Source organism: Dermochelys coriacea, chromosome 27 (genome assembly GCF_009764565.3).
Source record: "Dermochelys coriacea isolate rDerCor1 chromosome 27, rDerCor1.pri.v4, whole genome shotgun sequence".
NCBI classification, from domain to species: Eukaryota; Metazoa; Chordata; order Testudines; family Dermochelyidae; genus Dermochelys; species Dermochelys coriacea.
In genome coordinates this window covers 8,551,656-8,578,339 of record NC_050094.1, presented here as the reverse complement: position 1 = coordinate 8,578,339, position 26,684 = coordinate 8,551,656, and the positions used below count along the sequence as shown (strand labels likewise).

At 56.9% G+C, this 26,684-nt stretch overlaps 2 protein-coding genes across 2 annotated transcripts; one reads left to right on the top strand and one right to left on the bottom strand.

Moving 5' to 3' along the window:
- Nucleotides 1-3,511: 3,511 nt before the first annotated feature.
- Nucleotides 3,512-11,174, top strand: NAGS (N-acetylglutamate synthase). The gene is made up of 7 exons (XM_038385954.2): nucleotides 3,512-3,849; nucleotides 7,233-7,507; nucleotides 7,586-7,790; nucleotides 8,390-8,570; nucleotides 8,761-8,932; nucleotides 9,554-9,736; nucleotides 10,501-11,174. Exons 1-7 carry the CDS (start codon nucleotides 3,544-3,546, stop codon nucleotides 10,634-10,636), a joined length of 1,458 nt encoding a protein of 485 aa, XP_038241882.2. The 5' UTR covers nucleotides 3,512-3,543; the 3' UTR covers nucleotides 10,637-11,174.
- A 1,768-nt stretch (nucleotides 11,175-12,942) lies between these two features.
- TMEM101 (transmembrane protein 101) lies at nucleotides 12,943-21,717 on the bottom strand. Its single transcript, XM_038385953.2, has 4 exons — nucleotides 21,530-21,717; nucleotides 18,426-18,606; nucleotides 17,594-17,740; nucleotides 12,943-14,854 (listed from the first exon to the last, which is right to left on the bottom strand). Exons 1-4 carry the CDS (start codon nucleotides 21,664-21,666, stop codon nucleotides 14,546-14,548), a joined length of 774 nt encoding a protein of 257 aa, XP_038241881.1. The 5' UTR covers nucleotides 21,667-21,717; the 3' UTR covers nucleotides 12,943-14,545.
- Nucleotides 21,718-26,684: the final 4,967 nt, after the last annotated feature.

Here is a 26,684-nt window from a genome sequence, read left to right as displayed (position 1 = left end):
AAATAGGCTTCCAAGGGAGGTTGTGGAATCCCCATTCCTGGAGGTCTGGAAGAACAGGTTGGACAAACACCCGTCAGGGATGATCTGGGGTTACTTGGCCCTGCCTCAGCATAGGGACTGGACTAGATGACTTCTCAAGGTCCCTTCCAGCTCCACGTCTATAATTCTGTGATCATTTGACTATAATCCCCTCTACTCACTGGCTGCACTTTGGGCTTCCCCTACTGGAGGTGATACCCCTGCACGTGATGGCAGCTAGAAATAAAAGGGGACAGAGGTCACACATGGGCCAAAAGTGACCCTGGCGATTAGCATTGGGCAGGACTTTTCCATCCGAACATCATTTTGATGCAAAACGAACTTCACATCAGAACCAAACCTTGCCCCAGGGAATTTGCATTGTCAATCAATTTTTTTCAGCTTTTCAATGGGCGAAAAATCCCAGACACTGAACAATTGCCACCGAAAACTGACTAGTTTTATTTCTGAAAATGATTTCCAGGAAAAAAAGAGAGGTTGTTCTCTAGGGTACCCCAGAAACCTCCAGATATCTAAGGGATCCCCATCAGCTGATCTTCTCTCCTCAACAGAGACTTCCCAGCCTGACAGCTGGGCTTCCTGTTATTAGAGAACTATATTGGCTCATTGATTCCTTGTGTCTGAATCCATTTGTCTCTTGTCTCCACGTAATCCATGCCAGTGTGGTTTCAGAGTAGCAGCCGTGTTAGTCTGTGTCCGTAAAAAGAAAAGGAGGACTTGTGGCACCTTAGAGACTAACAAATGTATTAGAGCATAAGCTTTCGTGAGCTACAGCTCACTTCATCGGATGCATGTAGTGGAAAAAAATGCCAGTCTGGTGTGTCACTCGGTCCCTCTCTGGCAGTGGATGGGCCCCACAGAGATTGATGAGCCTGCTACAGCCGTATTTCAATCCCCACTGCTGACAACCCACCTGGGGTACAGTGTTACACGTCATTTGGAAACCCCCTGGGACAGGCACCATCTTTTCATTCTGTCTGTACAGTGCCTAGCACCAGCGGGTCCTGCATCCAGGACGGGGCTCCTAGCCATTGGAAAAAGTCACCTCCCTAACTGACCTAGTTACACCCATATAAAAAAGGCATAGAGCAGGCCTGAATCTCTGCAGGAAGGTGCCTGCTATGGGAATTGGATCTTAGAATCATAGAATATCAGGGTCGGAAGGGACCTCGGGAGGTCATCTAGTCCAACCCCCTGGCTCAAAGCAGGACCAAGCCCCAGTTTTTGCCCCACATCCCTAAATGGCCCCCTCAAGTATTGAACTCACAACCCTGGGTTTAACAGGCCAATGCTCAAACCACTGAGCTATCCCTCCCCCCGGCATTGATCTATTTCCCCCCACCCTCCGATGACCTTGACTGCTTGCTTTCTCCTATCTATCAACAGCCCCTCTCTACAGAGCAGCTCTCTTTGAAGCTCTCCACTCACTCCGGGGCACAATCCGCTGCCTTGCTGCTATTACGTTTACATCAGCTCTTGAGAAATGACAGCAGAACGCACCCACCACATCCCTCTCGCAGCCACACAAGTGCAAATCCTGGGAAGTCAACAGAAAGCTGGCCCCGGCTCTGATACGCTGTTCCAGGTACACAACGCTGACCCCAACTCACGGCTTTCGGGAACGACAATATCATCACATGGCTAAAAGGCCTTGGCAGGTCATTCTGATAAGACACAAAGTGAGAACGTATCAGGAGCTGCGTCCCACACAGGGCTTCTGTCTTAATCCAGAGCTTCTCACACTATGGGCCCATCGATGGTCTGGTAAGCCCCTTTGGGTGCTCCAGAGAGTGAAATACACGCATAGACTCCAAGGCTGGATGGCACTCCTGAATATCAGGTCAGAGATCCTCTTCACCCAGAAATCCCTGCATTGAGCCCAGAACGTCTGGGTGATCTACGACATGGATATCAGCAATAGTTAGACACCTAAAAGGTGGGGGATTAGAGAAGTTGGGAGGGGAGGTGTATTAAAGGAGACAATATAGGACTTGGTTTCCGGACTCCTGGGTTCTGTTCCTGACTTTGCTACCGAGATGCCCTGTGAACACTGCTTTGTACCTCAGTTTCCCATAATGAGTGAAGTAGACAAGATCTGCTGAAAATCACTCAGAGTATTGTCGGGGGGGGGGAATCTCTCTCTTACGACCTAGACAGTTGGCAAAGCTCTGTAAAATGGCCATGACCTTTTCCTTTTTCTTTTTCTGGTTTGCTGCAAATGCCTACAACCCCGGCTCTGTTGGGGTGGAAGAAAGACAGATGGGCAGACCCAAAACTCCAACCCACTTGTCTCTCAGCAATACAGCACGTTCGCTTTCTCATGACTACACTTCAACATGGAACAATTGCAGAAAGGCCGTAGAGATGGAAGTGATTTCGATCCTTTTCAATGTATATAACCAACAGCTTCACTTACTCAGGTTCATCTGGACAGACTCCAATTATCACTAATTACCAGCCACGATTGTTGTAAGACCATTTATCAAAGCTTCCAGAAGCATTTGCATGAGAATCAGTCTCATGCATCCCTGTCTACTGCTGTTTCTAGGACTACGTGCTACCATTTATAACACACACACACACCCCGGCAGTAACTGGCACGTTCCCGCCCACAACTGTCTTTGCTGCTGCTCATGTTCCTGACCTTCACCAGTCTGGTCACAGCAAAGGGCTGGGTCCTGACTCCCAGTTGCGCTCTAACCATTGGACCCTATTCCAAGGACTGGGGAAAGAGAGGGTCCAATATTTAGAGCAGGACTCGGAATCAGAACTGCTAAGTGGGAGAGAAGAGGGTCTAGTGGTTAGCGCAGGCGGACTGGGAGCCCGGACTCCTGGGTTCCATTCCCCGTTCCGCTACTGACTCCTTGCGCAGGTTAGTGATTCAAGCCCACATCCACAAAGGTATGTCGGTGCCGAGCTCCCACCCATTCATTATGGCCTTAAACTGTCATTTTCAACAGCAGCCACTGATTTTTTTTGGGGGGGGGGGCACTGGAGAGGCCTGCGGCCTGGCACCCCACGCACACGGCTCTCATCGCAGCCCCCGGGTCGGGCCCCCTCTGCCAAGCTGGCCCCAGGATTAGTCTCAGGTCGGGCAGCCAGTGCCGGCCTGGGCGAGGATGGCACAGCAGCCCAGCCGGGGGCAGAAGCAGGGAAAGCGCCCGGCCAGCCTTGGCAGGTGGGAGCTGGCCCACGCCCCAGGAGGAGCAGGGGGAGGCTCTGATCCCTGCAGGGAGCGGGACGTCCCAACCCGCGGAGCACCTGGCCCTGGCTCCCGGCCCGGCCCGGCCCGGCCCCCCGCAGCACGCACTGGGCTTGCACAAGCCGCTGTTTGCACAGCCCCGTGGCGGGCAGGGGCCAGGGCCCGGGCGGGGAGGCACCGCGGGAGCCGGCCGCTGATTTGCCTGGAGGGGCCCGGAGTCAGGGGGCGGGGACCGGGGGGAGGCCCCAGGGTGTCGCCCTGGCCCGGGGCTGGCCCCACTGCAGCCTGCCCGCCGCACCGCCATGGGCTCGCTCGGCGCCGGCTCCGCGGCGGCCTCGGCCGGCCGCCTGCTCTGCGCGCCCGTCCCGCGGGGGCTGAGCGGCCGCGGCCCCCCGCGCCTGGGCGGCCGGCGGCGGGAGAGCCCCGGGGGGCTGGCGGGCGCCCGGCTGGAGCTGGCCGGGGCCGGGGCGGTGCCCGCCCCCGTGGTGCGGCGGGACATCCAGGCCTTTCTCCAGGAGTGCGGCGGCGGCCCCGGCGAGGCGGGCCACTGGCTGGCCAAGTTCCAGGCGCTCGGCCAGGCCGGCGGCCGCCCCTTCGCCGTCATCGAGGTGAGGGGGGCGCCGGAGCCACAGCTGGGAGGGAGGGGCGTGGGGGGGCAGAGCCGGGGGTGCCGGACCCACAGCTGGGCGGGACGGGCGTGGGGGGGGCAGAGCCGGGGGTGCCGGACCCACAGCTGGGCGGGACGGGCGTGGGGGGGGCAGAGCCGGGGGTGCCGGACCCACAGCTGGGTGGGACAGCCATGGGGGGGGGCAGAGCCGGGGGCACTGGACACACAGCTGGGCGGGACAGCCATGGGGGGGGGGGCAGAGCCGGGGGTGCCGGACCCACAGCTGGGCGGGATGGGCATGGGGGGGGTAGAGCCAGGGGTGCCGGACCCACAGCTGGGCGGGACAGCCATGGGGGGGGGCAGAGCCGGGGGTGCCGGACCCACAGCTGGGCGGGACGGGCGTGGGGGGGGCAGAGCCGGGGGTGCCGGACCCACAGCTGGGCGGGACGGGCGTGGGGGGGGCAGAGCCGGGGGTGCCGGACCCACAGCTGGGCGGGACAGCCATGGGGGGGGGCAGAGCAGGGGGTGCCGGACCCACAGCTGGGCGGGATGGGCATGGGGGGGGTAGAGCCAGGGGTGCCGGACCCACAGCTGGGCGGGACAGCCATGGGGGGGGCAGAGCCAGGGGTGCCGGACCCACAGCTGGGCGGGATGGGCATGGGGGGGGTAGAGCCAGGGGTGCCGGACCCACAGCTGGGCGGGACAGCCATGGGGGGGCAGAGCCAGGGGTGCCGGACCCACAGCTGGGCGGGATGGGCATGGGGGGGGTAGAGCCAGGGGTGCCGGACCCACAGCTGGGCGGGACAGCCATGGGGGGGGCAGAGCCAGGGGTGCCGGACCCACAGCTGGGCGGGATGGGCATGGGGGGGGGTAGAGCCAGGGGTGCCGGACCCACAGCTGGGCGGGACAGCCATGGGGGGGCAGAGCCAGGGGTGCCGGACCCACAGCTGGGCGGGATGGGCATGGGGGGGGGCAGAGCCGGGGGCACTGGACCCACAGCTGGGCGGGACAGCCATGGGGGGGGGCAGAGCCGGGGGTGCCGGACCCACAGCTGGGCGGGATGGGCATGGGGGGGGTAGAGCCAGGGGTGCCGGACCCACAGCTGGGCGGGACAGCCATGGGGGGGGGCAGAGCCGGGGGTGCCGGACCCACAGCTGGGCGGGACGGGCGTGGGGGGGGCAGAGCCGGGGGTGCCGGACCCACAGCTGGGCGGGACGGGCGTGGGGGGGGGCAGAGCCGGGGGTGCCGGACCCACAGCTGGGCGGGACAGCCATGGGGGGGGGCAGAGCAGGGGGTGCCGGACCCACAGCTGGGCGGGATGGGCATGGGGGGGGGTAGAGCCAGGGGTGCCGGACCCACAGCTGGGCGGGACAGCCATGGGGGGGGCAGAGCCAGGGGTGCCGGACCCACAGCTGGGCGGGATGGGCATGGGGGGGGTAGAGCCAGGGGTGCCGGACCCACAGCTGGGCGGGACAGCCATGGGGGGGCAGAGCCAGGGGTGCCGGACCCACAGCTGGGCGGGATGGGCATGGGGGGGGGCAGAGCCGGGGGTGCCGGACCCACAGCTGGGTGGGACAGCCATGGGGGGGGGCAGAGCCGGGGGTGCCGGACCCACAGCTGGGCGGGAGGGGCATGGGGGGGGTAGAGCCAGGGGTGCCGGACCCACAGCTGGGCGGGACAGCCATGGGGGGGGCAGAGCCAGGGGTGCCGGACCCACAGCTGGGCGGGACAGCCATGAGGGGGGGTAGAGGCAGGGGTGCCGGACCCACAGTTGGGTGGGACAGCCATGGGGGGGGCAGAGCCGGGGGCACTGGACCCACAGCTGGGCGGGACAGCCATGGGCGGGGGCAGAGCCAGGGGCACTGGACCCACAGCTGGGCGGGACGGGCATGGGGGGGCAGAGCCAGGAGCGCCGGACCCACAGCTGGGTGGGACGGCCATGGCGGGGGCAGAGCCAGGGGCACTGGACCCACAGCTGGGCAGGACGGCTATGGGGAGGGCAGGCACAGCTGGGGGCACTGGACCCACAGCTGGGTGGGATGAGCACGGCCCAGGAGGATAGGGGGATGCAGAGTGGGGGGCAGGCATCGGACCCTGTGGGGCAAGCAGGGGACGTGTATGGCCCCAAAGGGGGGTGCAGAGAGGGGGCAGCGGGGTGGACAGCTGGGAGATGCTGGGGATGGCGCTGCAGAGAGGGGACATGGGAGGCTTGGAGGGACACATAGGGCGGAGCTGCAGGGCTAACTAAAAAGGGCAGCCAGGATTAAAAAGGCAGCCAAGTCAAATGAGAGGCAAGGAAATAGAGTTGGAAGCAACATGGGATTAACCTGTGGGACTCACTGCCTCAGGATATTATAGAGCAGGGGTGGGCAAGCTGTGGCCCATGGGCCACATCTGGTCTATCAGACCATTTAATCTGGCTCTCAGCTCCTGCCGGGGAGCAGGGTCGGGGGTTTGCCCCGCTCAACTCCCAGGAAGCAGCCGGCATGACCCCCCGGCTCCTACGTAGTACATGGCAGCATGGCCAGGGGGCTCTGAGCGTGGCCCCGTCTGCAGGCGCCAGCCCAGATGGGCCCCTTTGTCTGCTCCGGCATCACAGGAGGGAGCACACTGGGCTGTAGGGACTGATGGTCTGAGCTGGCTGACTGGCACGCGGGGTCAGAGGGGTAACGGCCCAGCCAGTACAGCAGTGCCCAGGGTGCTACCTCTGCTGGTGCTCCCGCCACTTCCTCCCTTCCCACCCCACACACATCTGGGGGGGCGGCAGCTGTCTTTAGCCAAGCATTGGCCAGGGAGAGGGCACAAGTCCTCGGAAACATTCAGCCCAACTGTGCCTGATAGCAAGGGTCCAGATAAGGGCTGCTGATAACCATCTCTGCTTGGGACAAAGGGCACCAAGCCTTACAGGGATTGATAGGAGGAGGGGAGGGAATGGGTTGATGGGGGAGGGGAGGAGGTGATAGCTGTTGTGGGAAGGGGGCGGGGAGGGGAGGGGTAACAGCTGTAGTGGGGAGGGGCTGGGAGGGGAGGATAATAGTTGTAGTGGGGAGGGGATGGGTGATAGCTGTAGTGGGGGAGGGGAGAGAACAGTCTATTAGGGGAGGCAGGGAGGGGAATTTCGGGCTGCAGCAGGGCCCCAATCTCCCCAGCCACATCGCCCTCCACCCCAGGGCTCTGCACTGGCCCTGCCAGGCCCAAGCTCACAGCCACCCAACGCCGGCAGGTGCTCGCAGTTGCAATAGGAGCGGCTCTGCCACGGGCTAACGCGGAGCCAGGGCTGCCCATCCGGCAGCGTCCACCCCAAGGTGCTCGGGGCCCAGGGCAGCCCACCGCCCAGCCTCCCCGGGGCCCTGACACTCGGCTCCCTTGTTCTCCCCTGGGCAGGTGGACGAAGCCGTCTCCCGCTGCAAGGAGACCGTGACCAGCCTGGCCTTCAGCTTGGCCTTCCTGCAGCGCATGGACATGAAGCCCCTGCTGGTGCTGGGGCTGCCGTCCCGGAGCTCCCTGAGCGACACCCTCACCTTCCGGGATACCAAGGCGCTGCTGACCCAGAACTGCAAGGCCCTGACGGACGCCCTGCGCCAGAACTCCGCTGCGACGATGCCCTTCTTCGGGGCCGGCGCCATCCTAGGAGCGGAGCAGATGGCCGCCCACTCCAGGTCAGCCGCTGAGCCTGCAGTCCTGGCTCTCCGTGCCTGACCGCTGGCCCCCATTAACACCTCTCTCTCTGCTCCCAGCGGGATCTCCGTGGACAGCGACCTGCTGCAGTGGTGTCTGGAGATGGGGAACATCCCCATCATCTGCCCCGTCGGGGAGACCCGCAGCCGCCAGTGCCTGCTGCTGGACTCCGTCGAGGTCACCGCCGCCGTCTCCAGGGCACTGCTGCCCACTAAGATCATCTTCCTGAACATGACCGGGGGGATCAGGAACTCGGTGCAGAAGGTGGGTAAGGGCAGCGCAGGGCCTGGCACAGGAGATGCCAGCTCATGCACCCTCTGCTGCTCGGCCATGGGTTCCCATCCTGCCCCTTCCGGTCTCCTGCTTCCAAGATACACTGCCACACACCGACATCCTCCTGCCTGCTGCCCCTGCCCCCCTCCTGGCCGCCTTCCCTTCACCCCTCCCCAGCTCCTGGTAACCCCCTCCCCTGCAAGGACCGGGAAGCCAGGAGACGAAGCTGAGGAGCATGGTACACAAATGGGGAGAGGCTGGAGGGCAGGCACATACACATGAAGAGGGACCTTAGGGGGCCCACAGAGGCCTAAGGCTGCTGCTGGGATTTGCCCATCAGCTGGGAGACGGTCAAAGCAGCCCCCTGCACTGCACCCCTCTACTGGGCTGACCACGGCAGAGTGAGAGCCAACCTTCCCCACCACGCCCCATGCCTGCGTTAAGTGTCCTCCACTTGGGTTCAGCAGCTGGGCTGGGCCCATTCCAGGCCTTCCTGGAGGCAACTGGCCTGGAGCAGGGGACGGGCCAGGAGGGCCTAACCCATGGAGCCATCGCCCATCTCCTTGCTGAGCCCCCTCCTGGCTGTGCAGGTGCTGGGGAACGTGAACCTGCCTGCCGACCTGGACCTAATGACCAAAGCCCAGTGGGTGGGCCACAAGGAGCAGCAGCAGGTCAGGCTGATCGTCGACCTGCTGAGCCGCTTGCCCTACGAGGCTTCCGCCGTCATCACCTCTGCCGGCACGCTGCTCTCCGAGATCTTCAGCAACAAAGGTGCGTGTGGCCGCCAGGGCCTGCCCCGGCTCCTGCCCCGACGGGCTCAGCCCTGCCTGGCTATCTTGGAGCGGGCGGGCGGGATGGGGGAGCTGAGCTCGGCTGGCGAGTGGCGCAGGGATCAGAGTACCGCTGCTCTGCGGGAGACCGTCCGAATGAGCAACGCCCTTGCTCTTCCCTTTGGCTCCAGGCTCGGGGACCCTGTTCAGGAACGCCGAGCGTATGCTGCGGGCCGAGAGGCTGGAGGAGCTGGACCAGCAGCACCTGGTCTCCTTGATCAACACGTCCTTCGGGAAGACCCTCCGAGGGGACTATCTGGCTTCCATACGGCCCAGGCTGCACTCGATCTACTTCTCAGAGGGGTAAGGAGGCCCCCTGCGCGTCTGTGCTGGGCCCAGGAGCTCTAGGAGCAGGCAGGCAGCGGACTATTTAAGAAGGGGAGAGATCCCTAATCAGCCACTTCTAGGGGCAGCCCCTGGGGTGCAGAGTGGCCCTAGCGTCTGGCTGAGGGCCGTTAGTTCTGGGGATTGTCTTGTATCCCAGAGGTCTGAAAACCTTCCCTGCCCCCCTTTCTCTGCCTGATCTGTTTAGACAGGAAACTCTTGGGGCAGGGATCGTCTCTCCCTACGTGCAGCACCTCACACCACGGGGCCAGCTAGGGCCTGTACCTTCTCATGCAGCATGAGATGGGCCTATGAAAGACAAGTAACAGCCTTCCCAGCTGGTTCCTGTTGTAGAGTACAGACCCAAACCCCAGAGCCTCTGAACCTTGGGGCCATTCGAAAGCCAGGCACAAAGTGGTTATTTCCTGTAGTGGCTGAGAGCTACTGCAAGTGCCCTAGTCGCAGCTGCGTGGGCCCAGAGGAGCGAGGGAGGGAGAACAGAAGGTGCAAAATCTCCTCCCTTCCTCTTGGAAGCCTTCCCTGCTACGCAGTTTGTTTGTGCCACTCCCAGGCCTGCTCAGCCTGCCCTTTGTCACCCAGCTACAACGCAGCAGCCATCATCACGAAGGAACCCGTCCTGGGCGGCATGCCGTACTTGGACAAGTTTGTGGTCAGCTCCACCAAGAAAAGCCAAGGCTCTGGCCAGATGCTGTGGGAGTGCATACGGCAGGACCTCAGGACCCTCTTCTGGAGGTCTCGCGTCACCAACCCCATTAACCCCTGGTAGGTGGAAAGGGGACCTGAGCAGAGCAGTATTTCCATTGGGAATGCCACCCTCCTGATGGACGCTGACACAGATGCACATCTGTTCTGGGCTCAAGTTTTAAACACACTAATGATTCTCCTGCTATGCCAGCCCTGGGCTTCCCAGCATACAGCTCTTCCAGTGCCCCACAACCCTGCCCTGCAGCCCCCTGCTATTCGAGCCCTGGGATCCGCACACCCAGCTCTGTCAATACCCCACAACCCTGCCCTGCAGCCCCCTGCTATTCCAGCCCTGGGCTTCCCAGCATACAGCTCTGCCAATGCCTCTTGCCCTTACCTGCGGCTCTACTCCCCACACACCCAGCTCTGGCAGTGCCTCTCACTCCTGACTGCAATGCCCCTGCTACACCAGGGCTGGGCCCTCCACTGCTCCACTGGTGCAGCTGTACTCTGAAGCACAGCACCCCCTACTAAACCAGGCCTAGGTTTCCCACGCCACCTTGCCAATGCCCCTTAACGCTGACCTGTACCCTCCTCCCACTCACTCTGGACCTCCCCATCTGGAAAACAGAATTACCACTACTATGCTACCTACGGAGGGGCTGCAGGGATACAATCACGGACGTCTAGGAGGGACTCGGATACTCTGAGTGCCCAGCTAGATACAGTGGGCGGCAAGTCTGACCCAGTATTATCCCTGTAATTGTATCAACGGACACTCCTGTTGCTCTATGGGATACAGATACTGCTCTGGGACTAAGCATTTGTTTTGTTCCCGTCAGGTATTTTAAGCACAGTGATGGAAGCTTTACCAACCACCAGTGGATCTTCTTCTGGTTTGGACTGTCCGACATCCGGGATTCCTACGAGCTGGTGAACCACGCAAAATCCATTCCAGACTCATTTTGCAAACCCTAGGGCAATCTTACTAGGTCAGAGTAAGTGCGGAGCAAGTCGGGCTTGGGAGGAGTCAGGCTTTTGTACATCAAGACTGGATAAGAAGAAACAGCTCAGAATGGCCAGCCATGCATGGAGCTGCATGCACCTTCCCAGAGAAATAATTGGCACGAAGAACCCTCTTGGCCAATTCAGCACCCAGCTTTTCCCTAATAAGTGCTAGTGAAGCCTGTGTGTGCAGACTGTTGCCAAGAGAAGTTAGAGCAAGGGGATCAGGACTCTTGGGTTCAAGTCTCATCTCTGCCACTGACTCACTGTGGGACCTTGGCAAAGTCACTTCCCCTCTCTGTGTCTCACCTTCCCGACCTATAAAATGGGACCGACAAGGCTCCATTAATGAACGTGTAAAAAGAGCAGCAACATTTTTCCTTACAATCCTGTGGAACAGCAAGTAGGAGTCACACACAAGCTTGTATTTATAGGAGCCAACAGCCTGGGTGTGGAGTTTTACATACAATGTGTACAGCAGAAAACAGACAACAAGAGTAGCTGGAAAGCATCAACTTTTAATGTGATTTTTGTCTTCTTTTTAAGGTGTCTCGCCTTTCTTTAGTGTGATGTTAGGGTCTTACTGCTTTCTCCTTAACCAGTACCTAAGGCTACTGGGCACCAAAATTGATTGACAGATGTCAGCTGGGAACTTCAGAGCGGCCAAAGGGACGCAGACACCAAACCACCAGTGAAATTCCAGCTAATGCCTCTAGCCTCTTTGAAAACCCCACATATAAACAGGGGGTAAAATTGTCAGAAGTTGACAATTGATTTAGTTGAGGATTGGTCCTGCTTTGAGCAGGGGGGTGGACTAGATGATCTCCTGAGGTCCCTTCCAACCCTGATCTTCTATGAAGTGACAAAGGCCCATATTTGTAAAAGTATTTAGGCATTGATGCACTTAGCATTGTGACACCTAACTGATTTAGGAACCTAAACCTCATTTTAAGAGCCTAAATCCTATTGACTGTCAATGGGATTTTGGCACCTAAGTGCTTAAATCCCTTTTGAAAATGAGATGTCATTTCCTAAATCAATTAGGTTTCACTGAGCACCGCAATGCCTAAATACTTTTCCAAATCTGGGCCTAAGTGACTTAGCAGCCTATGGCCCATTTTAAAAAAGTGACTTAGAAATCTAAGTCTTATTGTCAGGAGGATTTAGGCTCCTAAGCAACTTTTGAAAATGAAGCAGGTTCCTAAGTCCCCTGGACACTTAAATTCTACCCAGATCACAAACCTACTTGACCATGGGCAGCATCCCTGGCAGTGAAATATTTAAATGTCAAATTGCTAGATATTTGCCATGAATCTACTGTGAACTCTTGCTAGTCAGCCAGTAACGAGCAAGAGAAGCAGCAGTAAGTATGAGATGATCTGTTTAAGCACTAGCATCACCTTTGGCAGGGTTAAAGGAGAACCTGTCTGGTTAAGTGCCATGAACCTGCAATGAACTCCTAAAATGCCAGCACTACCCAACGTGAGCATCAGTAAGCCCAAACGGAAATGTACAGGTACCATAGCTTCAACTCGTTAGGCACAAGCTAAAAGCAATGTACTTATGAAGCAGAAGATGGGAGACATTCTTCAGATAGGAGAGGAGCTGGGCAGCAGGAATCAAGACCTGGGCTCTGTTCCCAGCTCTGCCACAGATTTCTTGCATGATCTTGGGCAAGGCAGTTCATTCTCAGTTCCCCATTTGTACAATGGGGATAACAACACGGCCGTGCCTCAGAGGGGTGGTGGAGGACAAATCCATAAGTATCTGGGAGGTACTAGGTACTCCACTGATGCCTGACACCTGTCAAAGTCAGCTTGCTTATTTAGGTGCCTAAGTTTGTTAAAAAATTCTCGTCTATATGTCTTTCCTGCCACCTTAAGTAAGTTGGTGGCTTAAGTAAGATCTGGCGTTCTGGCTCTGGAGCGGAAGAGCAGCTGACGTTTCCTCTGTTCACATGCCTGTGATTCGGGGGAAGACATGAAGAATGGCCCAGTAGTTAGGGCACAAGCCTGGATTCAGAAGACTCAGGGTCTGTTACCTGCACAGCCATGGACACTCAGGGTTACTTTAGGCCTTTGAGTCTCAGTTCCCCATCTATAACATAGGATTAATAGACATGGCTCAGCAGGGGGTTGTGGGATGAACATAGTAAAGCTTGTGAGGTGCTCAGATAACAGTAATGGGGACCAGAGAAATACCATAGGCAGGGTTTGGCTTGGCTTGGCTTGGCTTGAGTAAAGCCAAACAACATCCAGTAAGAAATAAAACTCAAGGGATGGAGTTAAAAGCCTTTTCTCATTTAATCATCAGAAATACATGACAGGGAAAGTGGTTTAGAAAATAGGAAGACTCAACAGCAGGTCAAAGTGGAAGGCTTGATCTAAGCAGTTGAGACAATGCCCGTGTTTGAGGGCTCTCCTTAGGCGGGCAGGGCACTGAAGCTAGAGAGATCCTGCATGCAGCTGGCCTTGCAACAAAAGACAAGCCAAACCTGGTGGCAGGAGGCCCTCATGGGGCAAAGACAAGATGTCTCTGGGCAGCATATGACCTTATAACATGGAGCACAATCTCCCAACCTGCCCCTGACTCTGACAATCACTAACCAGGGTCGTAAGATGTGGAAATGGGGGGTTGGGAACTGGACTTTTCTCCCCTTTCAAGCTTCCCTTCCTCACTCAGTCACTCCACCCCAGCACTCTGGAAATCCCACCTCTCTCAGCTCCCCTCTCTATGAAGTTGTTCTTTCCCCCAGGCTTTGGCAGGCAAGATTGTCCAGCTGTAAAGCAGCATCCATCTGCTCCCTCCCTCCATCCGGCTGTGCTAGGAGACAAGCCAACGCACAACGGATTCACATGCATGCTCCAATGATGGACTGGAGACAGCATGGACGTATGCACACAGAGCGGGAGGAGAGGCAAAATTATTCCCTTCTCATCTCTGGAGCAGCTTCCTTCTCCCTCTCAAGAGCATTTAGGGTTGTTCCCCTTTGAAATCGCTCCTCTCCACAGCACTGCATCCTTTCAGGGAGCACAGTTTCTTTGTAACCACATGAAATTGCTTAAGTAATGGAGTAAGTAATGACTCCTTGTTTTTGTGGATACAGACTAACACGGCTACCCCCTGATAATGGAGTACGGGTACTCTGGCTTGGCCACTATCCTGCTGGGTGATCTTGGGCAAGTCACGTCCCCGCTCTGTGCCTTGGTTTCCCCATCTGTACAATGGGGATAATGACGCTGACCTCCTTTGTAAAGCGATTTGAGATCTACTGATGCAAAGTGCTAAATAAGAGCTAGCTTATTATTATCGTTCTCCCCACCCACCACACACAAACAATGGTCCCCACACACCCCACTCGTTGCAACCAATGTGCAGAGTTCACCAAAGACGATGAAGGGCAGCTTTGAAGTCCCCCATTCAGTTCATTGTTGGCTTCTTTCCAGTAACCAATCATCTGGCTCTCCAGTGGGACTCCAAAGCTTCCAGGATCCACTCCTCCTTTCAGCAGAGGAATGATGCTCCTCATACCACTCATGGAGCTGACTGACCCTGACTGCCCACTGACCCTGTGGGCAGCTGTTCTACAGTGTCCGGGAGGACCCCTCCCCTTTGCTGCTACACAGAGCCAAAAGAGTGAGGTTCTATAGGGCTGTGCTTAAAACATCTGTCAAAGTGCGATGAAGGACTAACATGCTCGAGAAGGAGGCAGCCGCTGAGTCCCCTAGCCCGTCAATGGGAAAAAAATCAAATAGGAATTTTTTTAAAGTAGTAAAAAAAGAATAAATAATGGTGATTTTAAAAAAAAACCTAATCCCATCCTCTCCCCCAAACTGCAGAGCCCTCCCCAAGCCTGTCCTATCTGCCCCCACATGTCCTATCTCAACCATCCGTGGCCAAGATGATGATAGCCCCAAAGATACCAACGTTCTGCCCGACGAGTTTCATCTGGTTCCAGAACTCGACGCGCCGGGAGTCATGCCAGTAGCCGAGGTTCCCATCAATGAACAGGATGACCAGGGGCAGGATCACTGAGAGGATCTGGGCGGCTGTGCTGATGTAATAGCCGGACAGGAATGACAGGGCCAGCACCCCATAGAGGATGAAGAGTAGCTGCAAGGTGATCTCCCCACCTAGGATGTGGTTGAGGTAAGCCAGACGATCCTCTTTGCTGTGCTGGAGGGAATAGGCCTGTAGGACACAGTGGAACAGTAAGCCAAGGGGTAGGAGCAAATTCATACACTCTCAATATGTCTGTACTACAATTGGGATGTGTGACTGCAGCACGGTTAGATATATACGAGCTAGCTTTGATCTAGCCTCACCCGGCCAGGACCATGGGTACATACTCCAAACTCCCTCCCCGCCCAGTTTCACACATACAAAATGGGAAATGACTGCCTAGGCAGGAGTACTACAGAAAGGGATCTAGGGGTCATAGTGGATCACAAGCTAAATACAAGTCAACAGTGTAGCACTGTTGCAAAAAAAGCAAACATCATTCTGGGATGTATTAGCAGGAGGGTTGTAAGCAAGACACGAGAAGTAATTCTGCTCTACTCCATGCTGATTAGGCCTCAACTGGAGTATTGTGTCCAGTTCTGGGCGCCACATTTCAGGAAAGATGTGGAGAGATTGGAGAAAGTCCAGAAAAGAGCAATAAAAATTATTAAAGGTCTAAAAAACATGACCTATGAGGGAAGATTGAAAAAACCTGGTTTGTTTAGTCTGGAGAAGACTGAGAGGGGACATGGTAACAGTTTTCAAGTACATACAAGGAGGAGGGAGAAAAATTGTTGTTCTTAGCCTCTGAGGATAGAACAAGAAGCAATGGGCTTAAATTACAGCAAGGGCGGTTTAGGTTGGATATTAGGAAAAACTTCCTAACTGTCAAGCACTGGAATAAATTGCCTAGGGAGGTTGTGGAATCTCCATCATTGGGGATATTTAAGAGCAGGTTGGACAAACACCTGTCAGGGACGGTCTAGATAATACTTAGTCCTGCCTTGAGTGCAGGGGACTGGACTAGATGACCTCTCGAGGTCTCTTCCAGTTCTATGATTCTATGTTGCTGCAGCTTCACTGCTATCATTACTGAAGCTAGCTCAGGGATGTCTACATGTAGTGCAATCACATCTCCCAATGCAGTGTAGATGTATCCACAGCCTTTCATCCCAAAAGGCTTTGGGGATTGTGTGCGCAATGGCAGCTGCTTAACTGCATGTACCCAATTACTACACAGCAGTTTAGGGGTGCAGGAGACCAACTGTAACTGAAGGAGGCACAATGCAATTCATAGAGTATAGGCCAAAAGGGACCATTATGATCATCTAATCCGAGCTCCGGCATAGCATATCAGGACTTCCCGGAATTAATTCCTGCTTCAAGCCTGCTTATGGTTGAACTAGTGTGGATCTTTCAGAAAAACAGCCAACCTCGATTTAAAAATTTTCTAGCGATGGAGAATTCTCCACAACCCTCAGCAAATTGTTCCAGTGGTTAATTACCCTCACCGTTAAAAATTCATGCCTTATATCCAGTCTGAATTTGTCCAGCTTCAACTTCCAGAAACTGGCTCTTGTAGATCTTTGTCTGCTAGATTGAAGAGCCCATTATCGTGTTTGTTCCCCTTGTAGGTACTTCCAGACTGTGGTCAGTAACCCCCTTAATCTTCTCTTTGTTAAGCTAAACAGACTGAGCTCCTTGAGTCTCTCACCATCAGGCAGGTTTTCTAACCCTTTAATCCTTCTTGTGGCTCTTCTCTGACCCCGCTCCAATTTATCAACATCCTTCCTGAATTGAGGGCAACAGAACTGGACACAGGATTCCAGCAGTGGTCACACCAGTGCCAAATACCGAGGTAAAATAACCTCCCAACATCTACTCGAGATTTACCAGTTTATTACTAGTCTGAATGTATCTAGCTTCAACTGCTAACCATTGGATCTCATTATAGTTTAATCATCAGGCTGGAATTTGGCCAGGAGACTAAAGTTAATAGCTGACTTTTGCACAAAGCACCATGGGATCAGGATGCCAGTTTTACAGCCCTTCTGAAAGGCAGTGGCACAGTGCCCCCTGCTGTCATGCTGGGGGTTCTGATTTAATACAGCTTCAGCAGGAAGGAATAATGCCTGCTGCTCAATCAGACAATAAACCACAAAGACTAAGGGCATAACTGGTGCCAAAATACTATCTCCATTTCTCTGCCTCCTCCACCCTGCAGGGCTGTTAGGGGATCATGGAAGCTGATGCTCCTCCCACAGAGCCAATCCACTGCCTCTGTCTCTGTCCAGTCTGTGGCTTTCTAAACACCCCAGAATCCTTCGCAGTAGGCTGCAGGGGTGTCCAAAGGAGGTGCAGTTGGCAGCCAGTGCAAAGAATTCTAGAAGCAATGTAACACCCAAAGGCGCCCCGCTGCACCTGGATGAACAAAAGTAGGGAGTAGCAAAAAAGTCCACAGGCAGAGCAAGCAGGTCAGGGCTGGCCAGTAACCATGGCAGCTGGGGTGTTTCTCTGGCAACAGCCCCTTTTAGTCTAAGGGACACCCTAAGTGGCCACCTGAGCCCCACAGAGAATCCCCCCAGCTCTGAAGGGCTTGCCGACAAGAAAGAACAGCAACAGATGTGCAAATTGTAAATATCCATATTGCCTCTGCTAACAAGCAAAGAGGCCAGAGGCCTTGTCTGATCTCCCCACATCTGTGACACAAGCTGCTCCAACACGCACACTTTCCCAACTGCAGCTACAGCCACATGCAAAGTGCTAAATCCCAGTTTCTTTCTGATCACCCCACTTAGTCCCCCCCCTCTGGTGATTCCAATGCAAGCCAATGCATGCTGGCTAGCAATGGCAGAGCTGTGCATAGACGCCAGCTCTGAGCTAAGTCCACCATGGCACCAGCCAGCTCCTGCCCCGCTGGGTACATACCACGCAGATGAGGTAGATACCGAGGAAGACCTGCCCGGTGGACTGCAGGGACCTGCTCCGTGGCTTCTGACGATAGATCTCACCAGCCCCACTCGCCAAGATCAGGAACCCACCAATGATAGCTATGGTTCGTGAGTACATCCTCACCTGCAGTGGGAATCACACAGTGTGTTTATCAGTTAGTGACTGGGAAAAAAAAGGAGCCCCATAAACTTAAAAGAAATAAAAGAACGAGGCATTTAGATACATGAAAACAGCATCTGCAGAGGCATTACATTGGATACAGACCTCTCATCTTCACGTTTCAGGGCACAAGCTGATCATCAGCTGAGGTCAGGAAGAAAGCGTGTAGGCTTGTAATTAGGTGCGCTATGCAATCTCACTGAAGCAGCTGCTTTGGCCACGAGATAGCGGACTAGCAGGATCAAAATGGGGGCAGAGGTGGAGGGGAAGGAAAGGGTGATGGGGATCATTCTTGCTCTCACTGAAATAACATGGAGACTGAAGCCTTCTTCTATTCACAAAGCAGATGCAACCCGGGCATGAGCAGGGCAAGCTTCCCCTTACACTGTCCTGATCTCAAGGAGCGCGGGAGCACTTTGGTGTCTACGGTCTCTTAATTCCTTGCCCTCCCTGCTGGAAGAGCCAACAAGGAGGCTCAATGATGATGAAAGCTTCACTTAGATGTTAGGGCCTGGGGGCCTGGACTGTACACTCATTTCAGATAGGCCAAACACTCCAGAGTTACTAAGCGAGGCTGGCATGGGAGCAGACGAGAGGCAGCTGCCCCCTAGCTGATCAGCCACCCAGGGAATTCCGATGAACACCTCACCTTCAACCAGTCACCGTAGTGCACATAGCCCCCGATATACGCCGCATACGTGCTGACGGCCAGCTGAAGAGCAGCTCCCAGTGCAAACCACCTGCGCTTCACCCCGAAGGACATGAAGCTGGCACACAACACCGCTGCTCCCATGTCCAAGTACAGATAAGGGACGGGGATGTCAGGTTTCCTACGGGGAGACAAGGAAGGATATTTGAGGAATCAAGTCATACCACGTAAACAGGACAAAGCAGCCACAACCCTCCGTCTGCATGTGAGCCCAGGGTGCCCAACTGTGTTTGGGCACTGCCTTAGGAAGAACTCTGCTCTCAGGCTGGAGATATTAGAGACCTGAGCCATCTCTCTCACATTAGCCTGTGAATAAATGTCCAACTGACAGCCCTGGACAGGGAGGTCCTCTATTTCTCCTGGAGTATGTACAGGTCAAATAGTGGCAAGGCAAGTTTCCCCACGTCACCCCATCAGCATGCCTCAACTGCAGCCTTCTCTAACAATAATTTAATAATCCCATGGTTTTCTATAGCTCTTTTCTTCCATAGATCTCAAAGCACTTTCCAAAGGAGATCAGTATCATTATCCCCATATTACAGAGGGGGAAATTGAGGCACAGAGAGGAGAAGCAAATCCACCCAAAAAATAAAATATAGTAAGTTCTCCAGGGCAAGGACTGTCTATTATTGAATTTGTACAGCGCCTAGCGCAATAAAGGCCCATCTTGGTTGACCCATAGGCACTACCATAATAAACATGAGTCATAATGATAAGCAAAATACTCAAGGTCACCCAGCAGGCCAGTGGCAGAGTCAGGAACAGAACTCACATCTCCTGAGCCCTAGTCCAGTGATCTATCCACTAGGCAACACTGCCTCCGCTAATGTCTACCATGAATGGAAGGGAGGCCACTCAAATTATCCCAGCTTGCTGTTCAACGTGTTATGAAAATAAGCTCAAAGCCATTCACAGTGCCTCTCCAGCACCACACTAGTGCCATCAGAAAGGCTCCACTTCCAACTCCCCAAAGGCACATGCAGGGCTACAGGGTTTCCACTCCAGCATTAGCTGCATCTGGGTATTGCAATACAAATAGGGTTGCCACCTTTCTAATTGCTGGTAATGGGCCTTACCCCGACTTTTTCCCCTAATGCTCCACCCCTGCTCCACCTCTTCCCTCGAGTTCCCACCCCCTTCTCCACCTCTTCCCCCAAGGGGCCACCCCATCACACACGCCTCTCCCTTCCTTGCTGGCTGGATCCACCCCACCTTTCTCCCCACGGCCAGCCGGACTCCCTCTGCTGATCCAGGGCCAGGACAGGAGCTGCTGCAGGCTAACAAGGAGCCTGCGGGCAGGTAGGAGGCAGCCCCCAGCTAAGCAGGGGCTGGGTTAATGACCAGGCACTTCCCCCCATCTCCCAGTAACTGAACTTTAGAAAACCAGGCACCTGGCAACCCTAACCAGGAAGAGTCTAGCCCCTCACATAAGCAATAGCTAAGCACCATGAGGTAGGTACGGCAAGGGAGGACGTAGAGCCTGAGCTAGAGTCCCTGAGCTTAAGGTAGAGCCTTGATGTTCTTTTAGCACCAGCAGATGCAAGGCCATTAACCAGACCATGCCTAGGAACAGTATGTAGCCCAGTCAGCTGCTGGCCTTCCGGGGACCAATTCTCACCCTACCTTTAACCCTGCCCTTCCCCAAGATCCCAACACCCCCCCCAGCTATCCTCACTCCCAACCACATCCCTAACCCTCTCCTCCTCCTCCCCACCCATGATCCTGACTCCATCAATCCTAACGTCTATCCCCTCCTCCCAATCTCACCCCTTCTCCTCCTCACCCCCGACTCCTCCCCTGCCCCTCTCCCTCCTGGCTCCACCTCACCCCCGACTCCTCCCCTGCCCCTCTCCCTCCTGGCTCCACCTCACCCCCGACTCCTCCCCTGCCCCTCTCCCTCCTGGCTCCACCTCACCCCCGACTCCTCCCCTGCCCCTCCCCAATCCCTTCTGACTCCTCCCCACACCTGGCTGTTCCCCTGCCCCTCCCCCATCCCTTCTGGCTCCTCCCCACCCCAAATCCTCCCCCATCCCTCCTGTCCGCTCCCCTGCCCCTCCCCCATCCCTCCTAACTCCACCCCACCCCCGACTCCTTCCCTGCCTCTTCCCCATCCTTCCTGACTCCACCTCATCCTCCTGGCTCCTCCCCACCCTCCGACTGCTGCCCTGCCCCTCCCCCATCCCTTCTGGCTCCTCCCCCACCCCAACTCCTCCCCTATCCCTCCTGACCCCTCCACACCCCCGACTCCTCCCCTGCCCCTCCCCCATCCCTCCTGGCTCCTCCCCACCCCTGACTGCTCCCCTGCCCCTCCCCCATCCCTCCTGGCTCCTCCCCACCCCTGACTGCTCCCCTGCCCCTCCCCCATCCCTTCTGGCTCCTCCCCCACCCCAACTCTTCCCCTATCCCTCCTGTCCGCTCCCCTGCCCCTCCCCCATCCCTCCTAACTCCACCCCACCCCCGACTCCTTCCCTGCCTCTCCCCCATCCTTCCTGACTCCACCTCACCCCCCCAACTCCTCCCCCGACTGCTGCCCTGCCCCTCCCCCATCCCTTCTGGCTCCTCCCCCACCCCAACTCCTCCCCTATCCCTCCTGACCCCTCCACACCCCCAACTCCTCCCCTGCCCCTCCCCCATCCCTCCTGGCTCCTCCCCCACCCCTGACTGCTCCCCTGCCCCTCCCCCATCCCTCCTGGCTCCTCCCCCACCCCTGACTCCTCCCCTGCCCCTCCCTCATCCCTTCTGACCCCTCCACACCCCCAACTCCTCCCCTGCCCCCCCCATCCCTCCTGGCTCCTCCCCCACCCTGACTCCTCCCCTGCCCCTCCCCCATCCCTCCTGACCCCTCCACACCCCCGACTCCTTCCCTTCCCCTTCCCTCATCCAGCCTGACTCCACCTCACCCCACAGCTCCTCCCCCATCCTTTCTGACTCCTCCCCTGCCCCTCCCCATCCCTTCTGGCTCCTCCCCCACCCCAACTCCGCCCCCATCCCTCCTGGCCCCGCCCCCATCCCGCCGGACTCCCCCTCCCCCGGCCCCGCCCCACCTGCGGGCGTCGGCCCGCTCCGCGAAGAGCATGAGGGCGCTGAGGCAGTTCCAGAAGGGGAAGCGCGTGAGCAGCACCGAGCCGAGCTGCATCAGCAGCCGCAGCGACCGCCGCCGCCGAGCCCCGGCCGCCGCCATCTTAGTGCGGGGCAGCCCGGCCGGTCCGGCCGCGCGCTTCCGCTCGCGTCCGTGCTCACACCTGCCCGGCCGGAAACGCGCCCTGCCAGCTCGGGGGTTCCGGCCACGGGAGGTTCCCCTGGGAGGTGCGGGGGTGGGCGCAGGCTCCCTCCAGCCCCGCTGGAGTCGATGGGGGGCCCTCCTCGCCCGGCACTGAGGGACACTACAGGGCCCGGCCAGGGGAAGGCCCCCCCGCCTGCACCAGCCAGCTGCTTCGAGGGGGAGAGAACCCAGGAGTCCTGCCCCCCTACCCCCTCACATCCCTCCCGATTCCAACCCTGTACCCCTTTCCCTGCCAAGGGCTGGCAAGAGAACCCAGGAGTCCTGACTCCCAACCCCCTGCCCAATGCATGCACCTCCCTATTCCCTGCCAAGGGCTGGCAAGAGAACCCAGGAGTCCTGACTCCCAACCCCCTCCCCGCCCCATTCCCTTCTAAGAGCTGGGATCAAACCCAGGGGTCCTGACTTACTCCCTCCTCCAACCACTGCTCCCCTCCCACAAGAGGGAACAGAACCCAGGGGTCTTGACTCCCAATCCCCACCCCCTCGCCCCCAGCTCCTAAACCCCAGCCCTTTCCAAGAGCTGGGATCAGACTCCAGGAGTCACAGCTGGGTCGGTCCCCACCCTGCTGTCACGCTCCTCTCCTCGTCCTTCAGTGCTGCCCTGGGAGCGCTTGCCATATTTCTAGCTAATAATCAGTCAAAAAACCCTGGCCCTGAGCCCTCAGGTGCCAGCCTGCAGCTTTGCCCATCGGTGTAGACGGTTCCATGGGAGAATTCACCTCTTTCTCCCTTTGCTGGCTGGGGGACCCTGGACGGACCTACAGAGAACTCAGGCCTGCCAAGAACACCTTACATTTTGCTCCTACAGCTGGTGAATTCCAGCATGATGGGGGGATTAATTAAAAATGTGGGATTATGGGATGCTGGCTTCCTGCCCTTAGTGTGTGTATTCTGCAAATGCAGTAAATCCAGCTTTAGGATGCAGAGCTGGCTGCGATGTCAGCAGATAATACCTGAGCTCACTTAGATTGGGGATGAGGCGGTAGAGGGATGGGGGACCAATGATCTTCTGTTCAAGGGCATTTCAGTCTGGACCCTGGACTTGTGATGGGCCAGATTTCCCCCACTCTCGTGACTGGTTTCAGCAGTGTCACTGCTGTTTGACTAACAGCCAGATTTCCAAGGGCTCAGCACCCATGTATGTGTATTACAGATCCCACTCTGTGCTGACCCACAGAGAACAAGCCCGTTACGGGCATCAATTATCAAACCTAGCTCCGGCTGTACCAGCTTCCACTTTTAGCGCTGGAGGTCCTGGTTCAGCCCCCCTGGTGCTGGTACACATGACAGCCCTCACATGGGCACCTAGATAAGCTTTAGATTTGCAGAAGTGATGCTTACAGCTGGGTTTTCCAAGCAGCCCAGCACCCAACACGTACAGCTGTTTGGAAAAACCCAGCTACTTACCTTGCTGCCTAAATGGGGGGACTGAGCACTTGTGAAAATGTGACCTGTCCCCCAACCCCTTCTGGGCCTTAAAAAGTTGACGGGGTTCCAGCCAATGAGCAAAATTCTCCTCTTAGCCTAAACCGCAAGCGCTCATATGCAGGCATGTAACTTTACATGCAGAGCAGTTCTGCTGAGTTCAATACTCTCCCTGCTAACGAGTCCCCCACCACCTCCATACGGAGCCTGTTCTTACGGCCCAAGCTCTGGTCAGGACATTTTCAAAGGGCAGGTAGGTTTAGAGAATTAGGGTTGCCTAGCTTTGAATTGTACTTGAACTCATTCCATGTGTGTCTTACCAGTTCTCAGCCTAGACCCAGGTGCTGCCATTCCCGTTGGCATTAGGGGGGTTGTGTGCATAATACCCTGTGCAGGGCATTCAGTCTGCACTCCACAGAGACAAGGGTGTCCCAACCAGGAGCGAAACGGAGAAGGACATGCGAGAGGAAGGCTGGGCTTGTGGAGCGGCACTGGCCTGGAAAAATCTGGGTTTGCATTCCAGCTGGGTCACAAATTTCCAGCATGACCTGGGTTAGGCTTTCACGTGGTCACCACCCATAACTGGGGTCAGGTTTTTAGACGCACAGAGCCCTGGGGATGTGTGTCCAACGGCCATCCTGTTGAGCGCATTGGAAAATGTGGCCCTAGCCTTCAGTTTCCTGTCTGTAAAATGGGGATAAGATTTTACCTGGTCATGGTGGAGATAAATCCAAAACCACTTAAGAGGTGCTCAAATAACAATACCTAGACCGTTCCATTAACAGGGCTCACAGCCCTTTAGAAAGGAAGCCAGGGCCATTACCCCCATTTTACAGATGTGGAAACTGAGCAAGAGAGGAAAAGCGACCCCATAGGTCAGTAGCAAGGGACAGAACCCAGGTTTTCTAGAGTCTCAGTTCACCACCCAGCATGCTTACTACACTGATGGGGGACCAAGAGGCACATTGGCCCAGCGATGATTTCACTGTATCTCACTATCCCCTACTGGCCCTAGATTCAGGAAACAAGACCTGCCGGGCCCTTTTATCAGCACCGAAACATTAGAAGAGGGGAGAGAGTTTGGAGAGACCGGTGGAAAACGCTGCCAACCAGCGTCACTGAGCCCGGAAGCTCCCTGGGGCAGGGGCTGTCTCTCTGTGCTATACACACAGAATGAGGGGGCCCTGCTCCAGCGCTGTTGGCCTATTGCAATACACACAGTAAACAACACACACGCACCCAGGAAAACCCGATTTTATTTCTTTTCCACAACAGGATTATGCAGCCTGGCGGCTGTAGAAGGCTACCATTGGGAAGAGCATCATTAATTATCTTTCAGAGTAGCAGCCGTGTTAGTCTGTATTTGCAAAAAGAAAAGGAGTACTTGGGGCACCTTAGAGACTAACAAATTTATTAGAGCATAAGCTTTCGTGAGCTACAGCTCACTTCATCACCAAATGCATCCGATGAAGTGAGCTGTAGCTCACGAAAGCTTATGCTCTAATAAATTTGTTAGTCTCTAAGGTGCCACAAGTACTCCTTTTCTTTTTGTTAATTATCTTAGCAGCCAGGAAACCCTTGACACAAAGGTTTCCCAGTAGAGGACTCCACAGGGGATTTGCCCCAGCCCAAAGAGCTGCTGGCAGACATGAGCTTTGGGACCGGCTCAAAACACAGCACTGCTCTCTGGCTGCGGGACTGTTTGTGGGACTGGGGGAGGGGATTCAGGGCCTGATCCTGTGAGACGCACAGCCCCTCCTCATTAGGGGAAGCCCCAGACAGGCAGCATCTCGCAGGATCAGGCCCTTAGCTGGAACAGAACCACTGACCGTTCTCAGGTCTCACAATCCCTCCCCCACCCCTAGTCTGCCCCGCCCCAGCTGTCCTGTTGCTCCCACATTCCCTGCCAGATCAAGCCCAGAGGTTCATGCCCCACAAATTGTAAAATCCAGTGGCCAAAGGACCTGCCCCCCAGGAGAGCTGCCTGGCCCATCTGTGACACCAAACACACGACCTGACCTAATGTCCACTCTCCTTCTCCCTCCAAGAGGCGCTCGGGCCTCCTGGCGGGGCCGGACGTGGCCCCACTCTCCAGCCGCTCGCCCTCCGGCGGGGGGATTTATAATCCACTGGTTAACCCAGAGCTGCTGCCTTTTGCTGAGCTGCGCGGCTGGGTACGGGACTGGGCCGAGGGGGTGAATGCACAGCCAGGGCCCTGGGGTTTGGAGCATGGTTCACAGCACTGCTGGGCCAGCGGGGAGGCGGGCTGAGGGCTAGCCAGAGGCTCTGGACAGCACCCTGCGACCACAACCAGTACCCTGCTGCCGAGGCCTTGGTGCTCTTAAGGGCGTTGGGTTAGGTGCAAAGGGAGGCTCAGACGCAGGCCACAGCTTCTAGGCAAGCTTCCCCCAGGCAGCCCTGGCCTCAGGCTTGATGTGGAGCAGGTGAGAGGAATCTTATGACTCCTTCCGGCCACTGAGTCAAGGGCCCCCCACCAGCCCATGAGGTTTCACTCGCAGAGCAGACAACCAGCTCTGCCTTGCAGCTCCCAACCCACTGCCCTGGCCTCCAGGGGGAGCAGACAAGGGAAGCCCCAGCCGCCCCCGAACCAGTGCTTCCCACAAGGCAGCGCTTTAACACTGCCCCCACACTGCAACGGGCCAGCTCGGAGCAGAGCGCGGGAGACTGAGAACGGCGGGATCGAGCATCAGGACCCCCGCGTTCTATTCCCAGCTCGCTGCGCTGACCTTGACCAAGACGCCGTGCCTCAGTTTCCCCAGTTGTAAGGCAGGGGTAATCCCTGCCTCGTAGGGGAGGGCTGCGAGGGCTCATGGAGCCAGAACTGCTGAGTTGAGGGGCAAAACCAGAGCCCTGTTCCCTTTTTCCCTCCCGTCAGCCCTGTGGAGCCATTGTAGTCGGGGGGGGGGGGGGGAAATGAGATTCCCTCCCTCCCCGGCTTCACCACATTCCAGTCGGCTACATCTGTGCAATCCCCCCATATGCCAGCAGGGGGCAGGAGAGGCGTCATTGAGGGCAGCTGTTAAAAGGCAGCGTGTGGGGGCCGGTGGGGGGGCGCGAGGGAGAGTTTGAAGGCCGGGGAGGGGAGACAGGTGCAGGGGCCTGGCAGGGCAGCCGTTGGCTCACAGAACCTGGTGTCGATGAGCCGGTGAAAGGAAGGGACCCGGCCCAGCTCTCAGCCCCTGCCCTTTGGAGAGGGGACAATTGTGGGGATGGGGGGGCGGGGAAATCATTTCCCTCATGTCCAGGTGCACGTGATGGGACCGAGTGGGAGGCCCCTGCAGTCAGTGCAGCAGCTGCGTCTCCGGGCAGGGCGGCGCTGGATAAACCATCCCCACACCAGGCGTCCGGGCTTGGGTCCCGAGGAGCTGGGGAATAGGGCCAGTCAGCGCAGATCCAGGAGAGCTCAAAAGCAGGGGCAAAAGACACGGCTGCTTCTCACGCACCAAGCGCTGGCTTTCCCACCCCTCATC